The following is a 20584-nucleotide window of genomic DNA, read 5'->3' on the forward strand; positions in this document are numbered from 1 at the left end:
TAAATGCCTACCTTGCCTACCTGGTTAAATAAAGGTAAAATAAAAATAAAATAAAATTTAAAAAAGTATCAAGAATATGCATATCCTTGCTTCAGGTCCTGAGCTACAGGCAGTTACATTTGGGTATTTTAGCCGGAAATTGAAAAAAAGGATCCTGATCCTTAATTGGGCTTTCTGCCCAGTTTGATTGAACAGTGTTGCTCATACTCAACCCCAATGTTATGCCACTGGGGGGCAATGCATGTCACATCTAGTCATATCTACTCCTGCTCCCCCTCTCTGGCACTCATTACTTATTATTACGCACACCTGCCACCATCATTATGCACACCTGCGCCTCATGAGACTCCCCTGGACTCCATCACTTCTGATTACCTCCCCTTTATCTGTCATTCCCTTTGGTTGTGTCCCCAGGCAGTATTAGTTATCTTTCTCATGTCCAGATGCTAAACTCTTGTTTTGTATTGTTCTATTTATTATTAAATTCACCCCCTGTACTTGCTTCCTATCTCCCAGTGTCTGCGTTACACATCTAGTATTTGTATGTATTATTTGACCCCCTGTACTTGCTTCCTAACTCCCCGTGTCTGCGTTACACATCTAGTATTTGTATGTATTATTTGACCCCCTGTACTTGCTTCCTAACTCCCAGTGTCTGCGTTACACATCTAGTATTTGTATGTATTATTTGACCCCCTGTACTTGCTTCCTAACTCCCAGTGTCTGTGTTACACATCTAGTATTTGTATGTATTATTTGACCCCCTGTACTTGCTTCCTAACTCCCAGTGTCTGCGTTACACATCTAGTATTTGTATGTATTATTTGACCCTCTGTACTTGCTTCCTAACTCCCAGTGTCTGCGTTACACATCTAGTATTTGTATGTATTATTTGACCCCCTGTACTTGCTTCCTAACTCCCAGTGTCTGTGTTACACATCTAGTATTTGTATGTATTATTTGACCCCTGTACTTGCTTCCTAACTCCCAGTGTCTGCGTTACACATCTAGTATTTGTATGTATTATTTGACCCTCTGTACTTGCTTCCTAACTCCCAGTGTCTGCGTTACACATCTAGTATTTGTATGTATTATTTGACCCCCTGTACTTGCTTCCTAACTCCCAGTGTCTGTGTTACACATCTAGTATTTGTATATATTATTTGACCCCCTGTACTTGCTTCCTAACTCCCAGTGTCTGTGTTACACATCTAGTATTTGTATGTATTATTTGACCCTCTTTACTGCATACAGTGAGCTTCAAACAGTGGTTCCCTATGGCTGACACCTTGGAAACTCCACTGTTACATCATGGGGTGGTGTTTGGAAAACACATTGTGAGGAAAGTGTTCTTGTGAAACATCCACATACAGAGTGGTCGATATATTGTCCCTCACCCAAAAAGATAGTTCAAAACAAACACACATGGAGGCCAGTGGACTTTCCCATCCACTCTGGTTAAATAGTAGACCCACATTCCTTCAATACAGTCTCTTTGGTGTTCACTCTATATAGCTGAATAGACACACTTCCAAAATGGCTCCAGATATCAAGATGTATTTCTGCATTCAGCTTGTTCTTGCACTAACAGGTAAATATCTCGCTGTGCAATTTTTCCATTAGAGAGGAGACAAATGTTTTTATTTAAGCTTTATTTAACGAGGCAAGTCAGTTAAGAACAAATTCTTATTTACAATGACAGCCTACCGGGGAACAGTGGGTTAACTACCTTGTTCAGGGGCAGAATGACAGATTTTTACCTTGTCAGCTCGGGGATTCGATCCAGCAACCTTTCGGCTCTAACTACTAGGCTACAGTACCTGCTGACTAGGGGGAGACTTGGGCTCAGGGGCCTCATTTATAAACATTTATATACAAAATATACCCCAAAATGTGCATGTACCAGTTTTCACACAAAAGTTAGAATTTATCAAAACTGAACTTGACTTGAAAATGTGCTCACCTTCCAGCAAAATTTAGACTGTGTATGTACTTTCTAGTGGTTGAAGTTTTGCATTGCAAGCAGGCAAGTAGATTAGTCTGTTGTGCATGTGGGAAATATACTGGACATGCTTGTTCATAACAATAAACAGGTTAATAATTTGCTGTTAGTGAGTAGAGAGAAAATCTATTTAATTTATCTTTGCATTTTAAAATAATTAGAAATAGGCATATATTTTATAGGCTATTATTTCTTTAATTTCCATGATCATTGCATAATAAATTCCTGACCTTTTCTGTGATGGTTTCATACTCACCAGGTTGCGAGCACATAGACCTAGAACAAGTACTGTATACTATTTGTCCCATATCTTGTTTAATTGCACCCACTTCATAGTAGTAAATAGACAAGCTATTTTTCGCTAAACCATCTGATCCAGAGCTCAGACCCAGAGCACAGTTTATTAACTGTGGCACAGATGGTTGTAGGTTACTTCTGTAGTTTTTGTCTGAACACTGTAATTTCACATTTCTGAGTTGGTCGATCATTTGAATATCCAAGTTCAGCTGTTTTTAACCAGTAAGCCCACACCATTCTGTTTTTTCCTTACATGCCAAACAAGGGCACAGACTCAGAGAATATTCATCTTTTTAACATCTTTAAGCACTTCAATTTCTTTTCCTGATGTTGACAGTAAAGAATTCTTTACAAAGGTTAACTTGCTAAATCCTGAACCCGCTGTAATCAATGTTTGCCATGGTTGTGAACATGGCTTTGGGGCTGGCAATCAAAATGGTGTTTAGATGGGTTACCATGCCAAACTAAATTTGTAACGGATGTTTTTTTGGTCAGGCACAGGAATAGGATCTGCCCTGCCAGGTAAGAGCCACAGTGGAGGGAAGAACAACCCAGTGCTGCAGTATGTCGTGAACAACTCACTGAGAGAACATCCTGTCTTGACCAAACTCAGACTGGTAAGGCTGGGCTGGGTTAGAGCCAGAGTTAGGGTTGAGGTTGAGGCTAGTGTTGAACCGGGATGAGGACATGAAGCTAGGGCTAGGGTTGGACTGGTAGGACTGGACTGGGTTAGAGCCAGGGTTGAGGGTGAGACTAGTGTTAGGGTTGAACTGGGATGAGGACATGAAACTAGGGCTAGGGTTGGAATGGTAAGACTGGGGAGAACCAGGGTGTTTTTGGGAAGAAAAGCAGGAATGTACTGTACATACAAACCAGATAGATACATAGAGATTCTAGTTTTCTACAGAGGTCAGCACAGTACTATACCAACACTGCTGAAAAGCTGCAATACGGCGTAATTACATTGATTAGATTAAGTCATAAAAAACTTGTGTTTTTTTGTATATGTTTGAAATCAAATTTTGTGTTAAACGCTCTATAACAAAGCTTTCTTTGTGTCCAACAAGCTTTCTCAACCCTTAACCTTGTTCTGAACACCTCCAAAACAAAGGTCATGTTTGGCAAGACTGTACACTGTCCTTCTCTCAGCACAAATCAAAGCTGCAGGCTAAAGTTAAATCTAGACTTTGTTTCCTCTATCGTGATCGCTCCCCTTTCACCCAAGCTGCCAAACTAACCCTGATTCAGATGACCATCCTACCCAGGCTAGATTATGGAGATGTAATTTATAGATCGGCAGGTAAGGGTGCTCTCGCTAGATGTTCTTCACCATTCGGCCTCAGATTTGCCACCAATGCTCCTTATAGGACACATCACTGCACTCTATACTCCCCTGTAAACTGGTCATCTCTGTAAACCCGTCGCAAGACCCACTGGTTGTTGCTTATTTATAAAACCTTCTTAAGCCTCACTCCCCCCTATCTGAGATATCTACTACAGCCCTCATCCACCACAGACAACGCCCGTTCTGTCAGTCACATTCCGTTAAAGGTCCCCAAAGCACACAATGCCTGGGTCGCTCGTCTTTCAGTTCGCTGCAGCTAGGGACTGGAACGAGCTGCAACAAACACTCAACTAGACAGTTCTATCTCAATCTCTTCATTCAAAGACTCAACCATAGACACTCTTACTGACAGTTGTGGTTGCTTTGCATGATGTATTGTTGTCTTTACCTTCTTGCCCTTTGTGCTGTTGTCTGTGCCAAATAATGTTTGTACCATGTTGTGTATTGCTACTATGTTGTTGTCATGTTGTTTTGCTACTATGCTGTTTTGTCATGTATTGCTGCCTTCCTATGTTGTTGTCTTAGGTCTCTCTTTATGCAGTGTTGTGTTGTCTCTCTTGTCGTGATGTGTGTTTTGTCCTGTATATATATTTTTTTATTAAAAAAAAAACATTCATCCCAGCCCCCGTCCCTGCAGGAGGCCTTTTGCCTTTTGGTAGACCGTCATTGAATTTGTTCTTAACTGACTTACCTAGTTAAATAAAGGTTAAATAAAATAAATACTATTAAAATCCTCCTTCCTTCATGTTGCAGAAAACCCTTGAGGACCCATGGAGCATCATGCTGGTAGCTAGTGAACAAGCACAACTGATGGCAAATCTGGCCAAACTGATCAATGCCAGCAAAACCATTGAAGTTGGTATGTAATGATAAAAACATTTAATGTTACTATATTATTTGTAACATATTTCATTGTGCCAATCTTTTCAACATTCACTAATTCTGAATTAACTTCCCTCATTCTAATATCAGAAGAGACTAATATTAATATTTTCCTCTCTCCAGGGATGTACACAGGGTACAACACCCTGAACATGGCGTTGGTTGTACCAGAGAGTGGTCAAGTGGTAGCATGTGAAATAGACGACGAATACGTGAACATTGCTAAACCTTTCTTTAAAGAGGTCAGATCAACATGCTGCTAGTTACTCAGCTAGTTTACTTGCTCCAATATTCCTCTAGACAGGAATTAGATCTGTTTGTCCAGTATTCAACTCCAATACAACATCTAAACCCATTCAACCCGTTGGAATTCAGAAATAATTGATTGTCTCCCCAAAAGCTTCAATACAGCATATTCAGTATCTAACATCTGTCAGTCAGACTTCACAAAGTGCTGTAGGTGGAGTAGTGAGGCCATCTGCTCAGAAGAATGTGTCAACGAATAATGAACTTAATGCCCCCCTCCAAACCCCTACAGTATAGATGTGAATGTACACAACACAGGTCAACCATTGTGACAGAAAATGGTTGGTATTGTCTGCTTCAAACAATCTAAACGCGAAATCAAGTCAAAATGTAATTTTAAGCACATTGAAACATCTAAATGGACTTTACAGTAAAGATGCCTTGACAATGAAAGACATGTAACTAACTACCTTTTTCTTTTCTAGGCCGGAGTCGAGGATAAAATTACTGTCCATCTTCAAATGTGTATAAAAACACTGGGTAGGGGACTGACTTTAAAGAACCCAAACACGATTCCGTTGTGAAACGGTTCAATCCTTTTCAACATGATCTTTTCTTTGTCCTAGATGAGTTGATAGCTGCTGGGGAAGCTGGCACCTATGACTTTGTGTTCATCGATGCAGATAAAAGGAACTATGACAGATATTACGAGAAGTCTCTTGAGCTTGTGAGACAAGGGGGCATCATTGCCATCGATAATGTGAGTAGCCTATGCCCAAACTTTTATTTCTACAAGCGAGTCGTGATTTTGAATATGATTTGAATAATGACAGCATGCAATCGATTTGATCTAATAAGCTGAGGTAAAGATGCATGAAAAGATAGGCCTACATAGAACATGGTGGCGAAGTAATTACAATATAGCAATTAAACACTGGAATGGTAGGATGTACAGAAGATTAATGTGCAAGTAGAGATACTGGGGTGAAAAGGAGCAAGATAAATAAATAAATACAGTATGTGGATGAGGTAGATTGGATGGGCTAATTACAGGTGAGCTATGTACAGGTGCAGCGATCTGTGATCTGCTCTGACAGATGGTGTTTAAAGCTAGTGAGGGAGGTAAGAGTCTCCAGCTTCAGAGATTTTTGCAGTTCGTTCCAGTCATTGGCAGTAGAGAACTGGAAGGAGAGGCGGCCAAAGGAGGAATTGGCTTTGGGGGTGACCCGCTGGAACGCGTGCTACGGGTGGGTGCTGTTATGGTGACCAGTGAGCTGAGATAAGGTGGGGCTTTACCTAGCAGAGACTTGTAGATGACCTGGAGCCAGTGGGTTTGGCGAAGAGTATGAAGCGATGGCCAGCCAACGAGAACATACAGGTCGCAGTGGTGGGTAGTATATGGGGCTTTGGTGACAAAACTGATGGCACTGTGATAAACTGCATCCAATTTGTTGAGTAGAGTGTTGGAGGCTATTTTATAGATGACATTGGCGAAGTCGAGGATCGGTAGGATGGTCAGTTTCACGAGGGTATGTTTGGCAGCATGAGTGAAAGATGCTTTGTTGTGAAATAGGAAGTCAATTCTAGATTTAATTTTGTATTGGAGATGCTTAATGTGAGTCTGGAAGGAGAGTTTACTGTCTAGCCAGACACCTAGGTATTTGTAGTTGTCCACATATTCTAAGTCAGAACTGTCCGGAGTAGTGATGCTGGATGAGCGGGCAGTGATCGGTTGAAGAGCATGCACTTAGTTTTACTTGCATTTAAGAGCAGTTGGAGGCCAAAGGAAGGAGAGTTGTATGGCATTGAAGCTTGTCTGGAGGTTAGTTAACACAGTGTCCAAAGAAGGGCCAGAAGTATACAGAATGGTGTCGTCTGCATAGAGGTGGATCAAAGAATCACCAGCAGCGAGAGCAGCATCATTAACGTATACAGAGAAGAGAGTCGGCCTGAGAATTGAAACCTGTGGCACCCTGATAGAGACTTCAAGAGGTCCGGACAACAGGCCCTCTGATTTGATTTGACACACTGAACTCTATCTGAGAAGTAGTTGGTGAACCAGGCGAGGCAGTCATTTGAGAAACCAAGGCTGTCGAGTCTGCCAATAAGAATGTGGTGATTGACAGAGTCGAAAGACTTGGCCAGGTCGATGAATACGGCTGCACAGTAATGTCTCTTATCGATGGCGGTTATGATATCGTTTAGGACCTTGAGCATGGCTGAGGTGCACCCATGACCAGCTCTGAAACCAGATTTCATAGCGGAGAAGGTACGGTGGGATTCGAAGTGGTCGGTAATCTGTTTGTTGACTTGGCTTTCAAAGACCTTAGAAAGGCAGGGTAGGATAGATATAGGTCTGTAGCAGATTGGGTCTAGAGTGTCTCCCGCTTTGAAGAGGGGGATGACCGCGACAGCTTTCCAATCTTTGGGAAACCTATCACCTCTGTCCTCAGTCTGAGCCTCTCTCCTCACCTGTCTCCCACTTCACTTCACTCCTCTAATCTGTCTATCTGAAATCCTCTTCCTTCACCTGTCTATCACCTGTCTATCTAATTACCTTTCCGTTACATGTTTATCACCTGTCTATCTAATTACCCTACCTTGACCTGTCTATTACCTGTCTATCACCTGTCTATCTAATTACCCTCCCTTGACCTGTCTATCACCTGTCTATCTAATTACCCTCCCTTGACCTGTCTATCACCTGTCTATCTAATTAACTTTGCGTTACATGTTTATCACCTGTCTATCTAATTACCTTCCCTTGACCTGTCTATTACCTGTCTATCACCTGTCTATCTAATTACCCTCCCTTGACCTGTCTATCACCTGTCTATCTAATTACCCTCCCTTGACCTGTCTATCACCTGTCTATCTAATTAACTTTGCGTTACATGTTTATCACCTGTCTATCTAATTGCCCTCCCTTGACCTGTCTATTACCTGTCTATCACCTGTCTATCTAATTACCCTCCCTTGACCTGTCTATCACCTGTCTATCTAATTACCTTTCCGTTACATGTTTATCACCTGTCTATCTAATTACCTTCCCTTGACCTGTCTATTACCTGTCTATCACCTGTCTATCTAATTACCTTTCCGTTACATGTTTATCACCTGTCTATCTAATTACCTTTCCGTTACATGTTTATCACCTGTCTATCTAATTACCCTCCCTTGACCTGTCTATCTAATTACCCTCCCTTCACCTGTCTATTACCTGTCTATCACCTGTCTATCTAATTACCCTCCCTTGACCTGTCTATCACCTGTCTATCTAATTACCCTCCCTTGACCTGTCTATCTAATTACCTTTCCGTTACATGTTTATCACCTGTCTATCACCTGTCTATCTCATTGCCCTCCCTTGACCTGTCTATCACCTGTCTATCTAATTACCTTTCCTTTACATGTTTATCACCTGTCTATCACCTGTCTATCTAATTACCTTTCCGTTACATGTTTATCACCTGTCTATCACCTGTCTATCTAATTACCCTCCCTTGACCTGTCTATCACCTGTCTATCTAATTACCTTTCCGTTACATGTTTATCACCTGTCTATCTAATTACCTTTCCGTTACATGTTTATCACCTGTCTATCTAATTACCCTCCCTTGACCTGTCTATCACCTGTCTATCTAATTACCCTTCCTTGACCTGTCTATCACCTGTCTATCTAATTACACTTCCTTGACCTGTCTATCACCTGTCTACCTAAATACCCTCCCTTGACCTGTCTTTCTGACCTTCTGACCACAGGACACCTCACCTGTATCTCTGATCTCCCCCTCCTTCTCCCCCCAGGTACTCTGGAGTGGTAAAGTGGTGGACCCTGCTCCTGATGACCTGACCTCCCAGGCTCTGGACAAGCTCAACAAGAAACTCCACACAGACCAGAGGATCGATCTGAGCATGCTCACTGTGGGTGACGGACTCACCCTGGCTATCAAACGCTAACGATAACCCATGCTAACTCATACTAACACGTGATGACAAATTCTTAACCCATACTTACTCCAAACCTGCTGTGATTTATTGGGGATTTATTTGAGATGTGGTAAACATGAAGGGCTGGAATAAATGGATGCTATTTTAAACAAGTACTGTATGTGTACGAGTGAGATTCACTTTTTACTAGAAATTAGTCTCAGTAAGAGCTAAATAACTATATTTTACTCACAGAGATTTATTTTTTTCAGGGTGTGACTAAAATAATTTTTTATTAGATTTAAATTGAGTACAGGTTTAACTGAATGACAACAGAATACCATATGGTAGTTTTGGGGTAGGCCTCATCTCAGAGGAATGCTCCACAGAACCAGATGCTGATTGCCCTATGCTGGCCAGCTGGCATCAAACCCTCCAGCTGGGAGAAGAGGGATCCTATGACAGCTCTCCAGGTTACATGCTGGTGGAGAGGTGGGAGGTCTTTGGAAGACTTTTGCTCTAAAATATCAAGTGAGACACAAGGGGTGAGTTGACATACTCCCCTGGATTTATGCCCATTGGTTAACAGAAAGTGATTATTGCCCGTTTGGGTTTGTGGGGTGTTATTTTCTGTTTAGTGTCTATGCCTCACAGAACTGTTCGCTTTCGCTTTCTGGGGATTTGTTATTTTTGTTTGAGTGTTTCTTGAAAATAAATACCATGAACACTTTCCACGCTGCGCTTTGATGAGGTGTCAATAAAAACACTCACATACAAATACCTGCTATGCTGACTAGTGAGATAGGAAGTAAGCAATGTGAGTTATAGGTTACAAGGTGAATGAAATGACGATCCATTCAGACCAGCCTTACTGACTGAACTTTTCTAACTACATTTCAATCGAGAGTGTGTGTGTGTGTGTGTGTGTGTGTACATGCGTTTGTGCCAGAAACATTTGTGCAAAAAAACATGTTGACTCAATCTACTTCTAGAGAAACGTCAATGACATCCTCTCATTCATGTTGACAAAACGGTCTGTGACTCTGTCATACAGTATACACTTGTATTTTTGTTGTCCTAGGCTACCTGGCTAAAAATCTAGCTACAGCATAGCACAACAATGTATGAATTTATGGGTAGATCAGAATCACAGTTATAATCATTGACCAGTATTAGAATTAAGTAAAAAAACAAATCCAAACCCCTATCTCCATCCATGGCTAATTTAGGAAAGGGTCAATTTTAGCTAGTCAGCCACAACAACAAGTTGTTTTGTCAATGATGTTTTACTCTTGATGTGATGTGATAGGAGGGAAGCCAAATCCAAACTGGCTTCCCTTGACACTTTTTCTTGGTACGCCAGGACCATTCACAGTGGAGTTCACACACCACAATGCCACAGATGTCTCAAGTTTTTTGGGAGAGTGCAATTGGCATGCTGACTATAGGAACATCCACCAGAGCTGTTGCCAGATAATTGAAAGTTAATTTATTTACCATAAGCCACCTCCAACTTCATTTTAGAGAATTTGGCAGTACCTCCAACAGGCCTAACAACCGCAGACCACGTGTAACCACGCCAGCCCAGGACCTCCACATCCGTTTTTTTTTTCACCTGCGGGATCGTCTGAGACCAGCCACCCGGACACCTGATGAAACTATGAGTTTGCACAACCAAAGACTTTCTGTACAAACTGTCAGAAACAGTCTCAGGGAAACTCATCTGGTTGCTCGTCGTCCTCACCAGGGTCTTGACCTGACTGCAGTTTGGAGTCGTAATCAAATTCAGTGGTTAAACGCTCATCTTAGAAGGCTGCTGGCATGCTGCAGAAGTGGATAAATCATGGATAAATCCAGGTTACATTCGTACCGGGCAGATGGCAAACAGCGTGTACTGTGTCGCGAGGGCAAGTGGTTTGCTCATGTCAACGGTGTGAACAGAGAGTCCCATGGTGGTGGTGTGGTTATGGTATGGGCAGGCATAAGCTACGGACGACAACAAACACAATTGCATTTTATTTATGGAAATTTGAATGAGATACATTGACCACATCCTGAGGCCCATTATTGTGCCATTCATCACCTCATGTTTCAGCATGATAATGCATGGCCCCATGTCGCAAGGCTCTGTTAACAATTTCTGGAAGCTTCTATGGCCTGCATACCCACCAGACATGCCAACCATTGAGCATGTTTGGGATGCTCTGGATCGACTTGTACGACAGCGTGTTCCAGTTTGCACCAATATCCAGCAACTCCGCACAGCCATTGAAAAGGAGTGAGACAACATTCCACAGGCCACAATCAACAGCCTGATCAGCTCTATGCGAAGGAGATGTGTCATGCTGCGCGAGGCAAATGGTGGTGATACCAGACACTGGTTTTCTGATCCACAGCCCTGCTTTTCTTTGAAGGTATCTGTGAAATAACATTTGATTTGATTTGATTTTGACAAACAGATGCACATCTGCATTCCCAGGCATATGAAATCCATAGATGAGGGCCTAAGTGATTCATTTAAATTGACTGATTTCCTTCTTTGAACTGTAACTCAGTAACATGTTTGAAATTGTTGCATGTTGATTTTATATTTTAATTCAGTTTATATACACTGAGTTTACAAAACATTAGGAACACCTCTTCTTTCCATGACATAGATTGACCAGGTGAATCCAGGTGAAAGCTATGATCCCTTATTGATGTCACTTGTTAAGTTCACTTCAAACAGTGTAGATGAAGAGGAACAGACAGATTAAAGAAGGATTTTTAAGCCTTGAGACAAATGAGACATGGATTGTGTGTGTGCCATTTAGAGGGTGAATGGGCACAACTTAATATTTAAGTGCCTTTCAACGGGGTATGGTAGTACCAGGAGCACCGGTTTAAGTTTGTCAAGAACTGCAACGCTGTTGGGTTTTTCACGCTCAACAGTTTCACAACTGTGGGAAGCATTGGAATCAACATGGGCCAGCATCCCTGTGGAATGCTTTCAATACCTTGTAGAGTCCATGCCCTGATGAATTGAGTGCAACACAATATTAGGAAGGTGTTCCTAATGTTTTGTACAGTCAGTGTATCTACTGAGTGACTTTCACCTGATCTAAAAGCACTTTCTCAACACTTTTGTTTGTATAAGGGGTGGGGTGAGGACAGTTAGAAGTTAGAGGTTACATATTACAATACCTCGACATGTTGAATATGAAATGTGTTAAAATATGTGAATCACTGTGTATCCTTTTCTAACATACATCTATCAAGTGACATGAGTTAATGTAGTGCTTATTTTAGTGATGATACACTATTTTACAATACAAAAGATGTTTTCTGAGACATTGTTTAGTCACATTTTCTATTTACTAATCTCTCTCTATAGAGGTTTTCATGTCTGATTAAGAGAGTAAATATCATATTCTGATATCATATTCACATTATTCACATTATTCACTGAAATCTGAACACCTGACAATGTATTGAAGACATGTGACTTTTAATTTTGAGGTGTCATTGTAGAGTGCCGACGTTTCAAAGTGAAACTCCTATGCGTCAATGCTGTCTGAGACAAAACGATGAGGGAGAAAGAGAGACGGAGAGAGAGAGAACACAGGTGAGGACGCATGCATTGGCAGACAGTCAAGCCTACAGCTGATGCTATACATTTTCAGCACTATAGACAGTTCCATTCTGCAGCGCGAGCAGACAGAGGGGGTATAAAAAGGTAGGAGCCACGCTGCTTAGCCTGCACACCAACACTGCTTAGTTTACTGAGGCAATATGAGCCACAGAATGGACTATCATTTGGGTTCTCCGCATAGGGGAGCTCAAGCTGAGTATTGCTGCTATCAACCCAAACTGACCGGATCCCCCTCTACATCCAGGACCGTTGGCTTTGAGTCGACTACCGCATACACGAACAGAGGATATGCGACGACGCTGAAGAGCGAATTCGGATCCGTTCCGAGTTCATCGGAGAGCCTTTTCGATTTATCAAACCCATTTACCGAGGTTTTGACAAAAATGAATGAGAAAGAACAGCTCCATGGGCTGAACGACCGTTTCGCAGGATTCATAGAGAAGGTGCGTCATTTGGAGCATCAAAATGAATTGTTTGTGAGGGAAATCGAGGAAATCAAACTAAAGGCACAGTCCCCTGCGTCTCTGGCCCAGGAGCACGAGCCGGAGCTTATGGACCTGAGGAACCTAGTTCATGACATCACCCTTCAGAAGCGTCAGATCCAGATAGAGCATCAGAACCTGGAGGAAGATTTCCTCACCTTGAGAGACAAGTATGAGCAGGAGGCACGTGACCGCTCCAACGCAGAGAACGGCATCCTTGTGCTGAAAACGGACGCCAACGATGCATACCTCGCCAAACTTCAGTTGGACAAGAAAGCGCAGTCTCTGGTGGACGAGATCCACTTCCTGAAGAAGAACCATGAGGACGAGGTATCAGAAATGGTGGCCCAGATCCAAGAGGCTCAAGTAACGGTCAAGGCGCACGACTTTGGCAAACCTGACATCACAGAGGCTCTCCGGGACATCCGTGTGCAGTTAGAAGGTCACGCCACCTCCGACTTTCAGCAAGCCGAGGAGGGCTTCCGTGTCCAGTTCACAAAGTTAACCAAAGCGGCAGAAAGTAACAGAGAGGCGTTGAAGGCAACCCAACAGGAGATCCAGGAGAATAGAAGGCACCTGCAGGGGAAAACAATTGAACTGGACTGTGGGAAAGGAATGAGAGAGGCCCTGGAAAAACAACTACAAGAGCTGGAGGAGCGTCACTATGCGGAAATGATTCATTACCAGGTAGACTGGTTTATTTTGTACCTCTAACAATTGTAAGTAAACATCCACATGTTTATGACTCATATTTGTATTCAGGGCTATGTACTAGGTGTAGGCCACAAATATAGGCCCCATGTGAACTATATCATTATTGGAATATAATTTCCTCATATTGGCCTATAGGGGTAGAACACTATTTCCCCCCTTAAATTTCTCCTTGTTGTCATACCAGACAAAGTTGCTTGTTGACCCTATTATTGACTCTTCGTGTGTGCTTTTCTGTCCAGGACACTATCAGGCAGCTGGAGAATGAGCTGACCAATGCTAAACTAGACATGTCTGGCTACCTGAGAGAGAACCAGGACCTGCTGAATGTCAAAATGGCTTTGGATGTGGAGATTCTCTCTTACAGGTAAGAGACGTCAACTCCGTCTCTCACATATATAAAATCATTGACTGAGGAAAATACTGTATATTTTTAGTGTGTTCCTGGATCCTTTTCTGAGGATAACCGGGGTGTGGACATTTTATTCTAGCCCAGCGCTAACACATGTGATTCAACTCAGTGCTGTGTTAGAGCAAAACTGTGCAAAAGTGTCATAGCGGTGAGAGATTACTACAAAACACAGTCAATAGTAAACAAATGAAACAGTAGACATTTTATTGAAATAGTTTGATTTCATATTTAACATCAAATGAACATAGACCATTTCACAACACAGAATGACACTTTAATCATGATATCGATATTCAGACATATCCACACACACTGTTCTCACGAGCTGACATGGATGTGTGCAGAATTGATCAGTCTGGCATTTTCGAGGCTAGAACATCGGGACATATCCGTATTATAGACATGACGGTAATAACACGTCTCTCTGCTTTCCTATAGGAAACTCATGGAGGGTGAGGAGTCCCATCTGTACACCATCTCCGACACCCACATCTCCATGCCCTGCATCTACCGCCAGTCCCCCGTCTACACCCTGCCTTGCCTGGCCCGGCAGGGAGGGCCCATACGCAGGTCTGAACCCCAGTACAAGTTTGTTGAGGAGATCATCTCTGAGACCACGAGAGACATGGAGATGTCCGAGATCGAGGAGACAGGCTCCGAGGAGACAGGCTCCGAGGAGACGGTCGGGGGAGAGGGAGACGAGTTGAGACAGAAGCAGGGAGAAGAGAGTGACAAAGCTGAGAGGAGGAGTGGGGGAGAGGAGGATGAGGACAAAGAGAAAGCTAGAGGTAAAGTGGATGTTGAAGTGGACGCCCCGGAGGAAGAGGGTGAACAGGAGGAAGAGTCTAAGAGACAGCAAATAGTAACATCAGCAGAGGTCGAGGTAAATGGAGATGGAGTTAGCCCTAGTGAGGGAGAAAATGGAGAGGAGGGAGATGATGAAAGAGAGGAGGAAAAGGGGGGTGAGCCAGACGAAATCAAAAAGACAGAGGACATTGACAGAGGTGAAAATACACAAAGTGAAGTCAAATCAGCTGAGGCCACCAGTGAGGGAGAGAAGGAAAAACTGGACACAACAGAGAAGCTAGACAGCGAGATAAATGAGACATTAGAAAAATATGACACCCCAAATCATGGCGAATCCCAACCAGAGCAGAGTACCCCAACACTGGAGCAGAAACCTGATCAGAAGGAGCACAGAGAGTCAGACCAACCTCAAGAGGCAGAGAGTGCTGTGACAACACAAGAAGAGGATCTCCCTGAGCCCAAAGAGAAGGACATGGAATCCCCTGATAACACTGCAGAGCTCAACAGCAGTTCAACCAAGGAGACAGTGGAGCAGGTGAAGTCACCTGATGATTCTGGTGTAAAAACGACACAAGATGAGAGAACAGTAGGAGGTAAAATGCCAGACAGAATTCTCAGCACAACAAGTGAGTGTAAGGAAGAGTCTGTGCAAAAGACTCCTAAACAGGAGGTGGTTCCGACAGAGCAAAAAGTGAGCAGCAAGGATGATAGTGTAAAATGTGTTGTGCAGAATGAACATAATGGCAGTGAAAAGGTCACAAAAGATGTCTCAATGGGTGAGGAAAAGGGGAAAGAATCTGAGACATCCCCTAAACCCGACGCCACTGTCACTCCTAAAGAAGAAACAACCCTGCAACCAGAGCCAACTGTCATCCCTAAAGAGGAGACATCCCCTAAACCGGAACCCACTGTCACCCCTAAAGACGAAACATCCCTAAAACCGGAGCAAACTGTCACCCCTAAAGAGGAGTCATCCCCACAACAGGAGCCAACCGTAACCCCTAAAGAGGAGACATCCCCTAAATCGGACCCCACTGTCGCCCCTAAAGAAGAAACAGTCCCGCAACCAGAGCCAACTGTCACCCTTAAAGAGGAGATATCCCCTAAACCGTACCCCACTGTCACCCCTAAAGAGGAGACATCCCCACAAAAGGAGCCAGTTGTCACACCTAAAGTAGAAAATTCCCCAAAACCAGAACCAGCAGTCACCCCTAAAGTAGAAAATTCCCCAAAACCAGAACCAGCAGTCACACCTAAAGTAGAAAATTCTCCAAAACCAGAACCATCAGTCACCCCTAAAGAAGAAACTTCCCCAAAACCAGAACCAGCAGTCACCACCAAAGAAGAATCTTCCCCAGAACCAGCAGTCACCACCAAAGAAGAATCTTCCCCAGAACCAGCAGTCACCACCAAAGAAGATTCTTCCCCAGAACCAGCATTCACCACTAAAGAGGAAACTTACCCAAAACCAGAACCAGCAGTCACCACCAAAGAAGAATCTTCCCCAGAACCAGCATTCACCACTAAAGAGGAAACTTACCCAAAACCAGAACCAGCAGTCACCACCAAAGAAGAATCTTCCCCAGAACCAGCAGTCACCACCAAAGAAGAAACTTCCCCGAAACCAGAACTAGCAGTCACCACCAAAGAAGATTCTTCCCCAGAACCAACAGTCACCGCAAAAGAAGAAACTTACCCAAAACCAGAACCAGCAGTCACCACCAAAGAAGAATCTTCCCCAGAACCAGCAGTCACCACTAAAGAAGATTATTCCCCAGAACTAGCATTCACCACTAAAGAGGAAACTTACCCAAAACCAGAACCAGCATTCACCCTTAAATTAGAAACTTCTCCAAAACCAGAACCAGCAGTCACCCCTAAAGAAGAAACTTCCCCAAAACCAGATCTAGCAGTCACCCCTAAAGTACAAACTTCCCCAAAGCCAGAACTAGCAGTCACCCCTAAAGTTCAAACTTCCCCAAAACCAGATCTAGCAGTCACCCCTAAAGTAGAAACTTCCCCAAAACCAGATCTAGCAGTCACCCCTAAAGTACAAACTTCCCCAAAACCAGAACTAGCAGTCACCCCTAAAGTTCAAACTTCCCCAAAACCAGATCTAGCAGTCACCCCTAAAGTTCAAACTTCCCCAAAACCAGATCTAGCAGTCACCACTAAAGTAGAAACTTCCCCAAAACCAGATCTAGCAGTCACCCCTAAAGTAGAAACTTCCCCAAAACCAGATCTAGCAGTCACCCCTAAAGTACAAACTTCCCCAAAACCAGAACTAGCAGTCACCCCTAAAGTAGAAACTTCCCCAAAACCAGATCTAGCAGTCACCCCTAAAGTAGAAACTTCCCCAAAACCAGATCTAGCAGTCACCCCTAAAGTACAAACTTCCCCAAAACCAGATCTAGCAGTCACCCCTAAAGTACAAACTTCCCCAAAACCAGTACTAGCAGTCACCCCTAAAGTAGAAACTTCCCCAAAACCAGAACCAGCTGTCACCGCTAAAGAAGAAACTTCCCCAAAACTAGAACTAGCAGTCACCACTATAGAGGAAACTTCCCCAAAACCAGAACCAGCAGTCACCACTAAAGAAGAAACTTCTCCAAAACCAGATCTAGCAGTCACCCCTAAAGTACAAACTTCCCCAAAACCAGACCCAACCATCACCCCCAAACAGGAAATATCCCCTAAATCAGACTCAACCCTCACCCCAGAATCAATGACCACCCCTAAACCAGACTCAACCTTCACCCCAGAATCAACGACCACCCCTAAACCAGACTCAACCCTCACCCCAGAATCAACGACCACCCCTAAACCAGACTCACCCCAGAATCAACGACACCCCTAAACCAGGCTCAACCCACCCCAGAATCAACTACCACCCCTAAACCAGACTCAACCCTCACCCCAGAATCAACGACCACCCCTAAACCAGACTCAACCCTCACCCCAGAATCAACGACCACCCCTAAACCAGACTCAACCCTCACCCCAGAATCAACGACCACCCCTAAACCAGACTCAACCCTCACCCCAGAATCAACGACCACCCCTAAACCATACTCAACCCTCACCCCAGAATCAAACCACCCCTAAACCATCTCAACCCTCACCCCAGAATCAACGACCACCCCTAAACCATACTCAACCCTCACCCCAGAATCAACCCACCCCTAAACCAGACTCAACCCTCACCCCAGAATCAACGACCACCCCTAAACCAGACTCAACCCTCACCCCAGAATCAACGACCACCCCTAAACCAGACTCAACCCTCACCCCAGAACTCAACCCTCACCCCAGAATTAACGAACCCCTAAACCAGACTCAACCCTCACCCCAGAATCAAACCACCCCTAAACCAGACTCAACCCTCACCCCAGAATCAACGACCACCCCTAAACCATACTCAACCACCCCTAAACCATACACCCCAGAATCAACGACCACCCCTAAACCATACTCAACCCTCACCCCAGAATCAACGACCACCCCTAAACCAGACTCAACCCTCACCCCAGAATCAACGACCACCCCTAAACCAGACTCAACCCTCACCCCAGAATTAACGACCACCCCTAAACCAGACTCAACCCTCACCCCAGAATTAACGACTACCCCTAAACCAGACTCAACCCTCACCCCAGAATCAACGACTAGCCCTAAACCAGACTCAACCCTCACCCCAGAATCAACGACTACCCCTAAACTATACTCAACCCTCACCCCAGAATCAACGACCAACCCTAAACCAGACTCAACCCTCACCCCAGAATTAACGACCACCCCTAAACCAGACTCAACCCTCACCCCAGAATTAACGACTACCCCTAAACCAGACTCAACCCTCACCCCAGAATCAACGACTACCCCTAAACCAGACTCAACCCTCACCCCAGAATCAACGACTACCCCTAAACCAGACTCAACCCTCACCCCAGAATCAACGACTACCCCTAAACCAGACTCAACCCTCACCCCAGAATCAACGACCACCCCTAAACCAGACTCAACCCTCACCCCAGAATCAACGACCACCCCTACAGAAGAGAGTGAAATGATGGGCAGTGGTGACAAAGCTAAGACAATCACACCACCAGAGGAACAGATGCCTGCAGTTGTAGAGAGCAAGGACTCACACAGGGGGGCGCCAGAAAGCAACACAACTCAGGAGAAACCAGAGGAACGTATGGACAAAGAGCCTGAGAAGGAACCCAAAGATGGAACCCCAAAGACAGAGAGCGTGAAGACCAAGGCCTCTGAGTTAAAACCTGAACATGTTGAGATATCTATTACAAAGACATCACCAGTGAAAGAACAGGATGTATCAGCCGTGGGTTTGAAAGATCAGACAGATGATGAGAAGATAAAAGGACAGGCGCAATTTAAAATAGACGAGAACTGATTTACAGGAGGTGATGGAGAGAGCAAAGATGACAAAACTGCGAAAAAGACATCAACAGGACAAGCTGCTGAGCCAATTGCAGAGAAGCAAGCTAAACCTAAAACTTGGGACTAAACCTCTTTTTCGAATGACTAGATTTAGAGGTCAGTAGAGGTTTTCTTTAAAACTGCATGGTTAGTTAGTACAAGCCTTTAAAGCAATATGAGAACTGATCCGCCTTAAAATATGAACTGACGCTTAATATGTAAAGTATCATGATTTGTGACTGTCAATTATCACTAGGGCCGAAACTTTCACTTTCACTATGTCCCCCTCCCACATTCTGAAATTCTATTTTTGTCCCCCCCAGTTTTATCATTGGAATATGTTACAAAACAGGCAACGATGTGCTCTAGGACCATGCGGATGCCTCTGAGTGGTCGGGTAGGCTGTTTGGAGTGTTTATCCAACTTTATATATTTATTTTTTTACAATAATAATAATGTACCCACCACTTCTAAAATCAAATTTGCGCCCCTGATTATGAGGCACAATTAATGAACTCCTGCAAGAGAGATGTACTGTAATATTGAATGTAACAAATCAAAAGCTGTATTTTGCTGTATCTATTTACTTCTCACTAATGGATGATAATGTGCATAGGGATGATAATGAGAATGGTTGATAATGTGATATGATCATGCCTGTATGTGCTGAGCAATAAATGCTATTTCAAAAGCACTTCTGTTTCCAGCTATTCTTACATACTGTGCTGTATTTCACCTGATAAGATGGCATCACATATAGAATTTCTCAGAATTTCTCCCCTATGTAGAAGCAGGTGAATTCCAACAGCACTAGTCTGATTTTACATGACTGGGAATAAAGATATGCATCTGTTGGTCCCAGATACCTTCACAAAAAAGTTACGGGAGTGGATCAGAAAACCAGTCAGTATCTGGGTGTGACCACCATTTGCCTCATGCAGTGTGACACATCTCCTTTGCATAGAGTTGATCCGGCTGTTGATTGTGGCCTGTGGAATGTTGTCCCACTCCTCTTCAATGGCTGTGTGAAGTTGCTGGATACTAGCGGGAACTGGAACACGCTGCCGTACACGTCAATCCAGAGCATCCCAAACATGCTCAATGGGTGACATGCCTGGGGACAATGCAGGCCATGGAAGAACTGGGACATTTTCAGCTTCCAGGAATTGTGTACAGATCCTTGCGACATTGGGCAGTGCATTGTCATGCTGAAACATGAGGTGATGGCGGCGTATGAATGGTGAACAGATGATTGGCATGACAATGGGCCTCAGGATCTCGTCACGTCATCTATGTACATTCAAATTGCCATCGATAAAATGTATTTGTGTTCATTGTCCGTAGCTTTTGCCTGCCCATACCATAACCCCATGCCACCATGGGGCACTGTTTACAACGT

At 43.7% G+C, this 20584-nt stretch overlaps 2 protein-coding genes across 2 annotated transcripts; both read left to right on the forward strand.

Moving 5' to 3' along the window:
- The first annotated feature begins 1441 nt into the window (after positions 1-1441).
- On the forward strand, positions 1442-8878 carry LOC124041124 (catechol O-methyltransferase domain-containing protein 1-like). Its single transcript, XM_046358331.1, has 7 exons — positions 1442-1591; positions 2795-2916; positions 4398-4503; positions 4650-4768; positions 5258-5312; positions 5399-5532; positions 8580-8878. The coding sequence occupies exons 1-7, from the start codon at positions 1537-1539 to the stop codon at positions 8730-8732; spliced, it is 744 nt and encodes a 247-aa protein (XP_046214287.1). The 5' UTR covers positions 1442-1536; the 3' UTR covers positions 8733-8878.
- Positions 8879-12485: 3607 nt separating this feature from the next.
- LOC124042242 (neurofilament heavy polypeptide-like) lies at positions 12486-19159 on the forward strand. The gene is made up of 4 exons (XM_046360656.1): positions 12486-13502; positions 13769-13893; positions 14377-17587; positions 17915-19159. Exons 1-4 carry the CDS (start codon positions 12486-12488, stop codon positions 19157-19159), a joined length of 5598 nt encoding a protein of 1865 aa, XP_046216612.1.
- Positions 19160-20584: the final 1425 nt, after the last annotated feature.

This window comes from Oncorhynchus gorbuscha, linkage group LG08, assembly GCF_021184085.1.
Source record: "Oncorhynchus gorbuscha isolate QuinsamMale2020 ecotype Even-year linkage group LG08, OgorEven_v1.0, whole genome shotgun sequence".
NCBI classification, from domain to species: Eukaryota; Metazoa; Chordata; class Actinopteri; order Salmoniformes; family Salmonidae; genus Oncorhynchus; species Oncorhynchus gorbuscha.

Coding starts and splice junctions, on each gene's coding strand:
- LOC124041124 (XM_046358331.1), top strand. CDS start 1,537: ATGGCTCCAGATATCAAGATGTATTTCTGCATTCAGCTTGTTCTTGCA. Junction 1,592..2,794: donor GCTTGTTCTTGCACTAACAG/GTAAATATCTCG, acceptor TTTTTTGGTCAG/GCACAGGAATAGGATCTGCC. Junction 4,504..4,649: donor CAGCAAAACCATTGAAGTTG/GTATGTAATGAT, acceptor TCCTCTCTCCAG/GGATGTACACAGGGTACAAC.
- LOC124042242 (XM_046360656.1), top strand. CDS start 12,486: ATGGACTATCATTTGGGTTCTCCGCATAGGGGAGCTCAAGCTGAGTAT. Junction 13,503..13,768: donor CGGAAATGATTCATTACCAG/GTAGACTGGTTT, acceptor TTTTCTGTCCAG/GACACTATCAGGCAGCTGGA. Junction 13,894..14,376: donor GTGGAGATTCTCTCTTACAG/GTAAGAGACGTC, acceptor GCTTTCCTATAG/GAAACTCATGGAGGGTGAGG.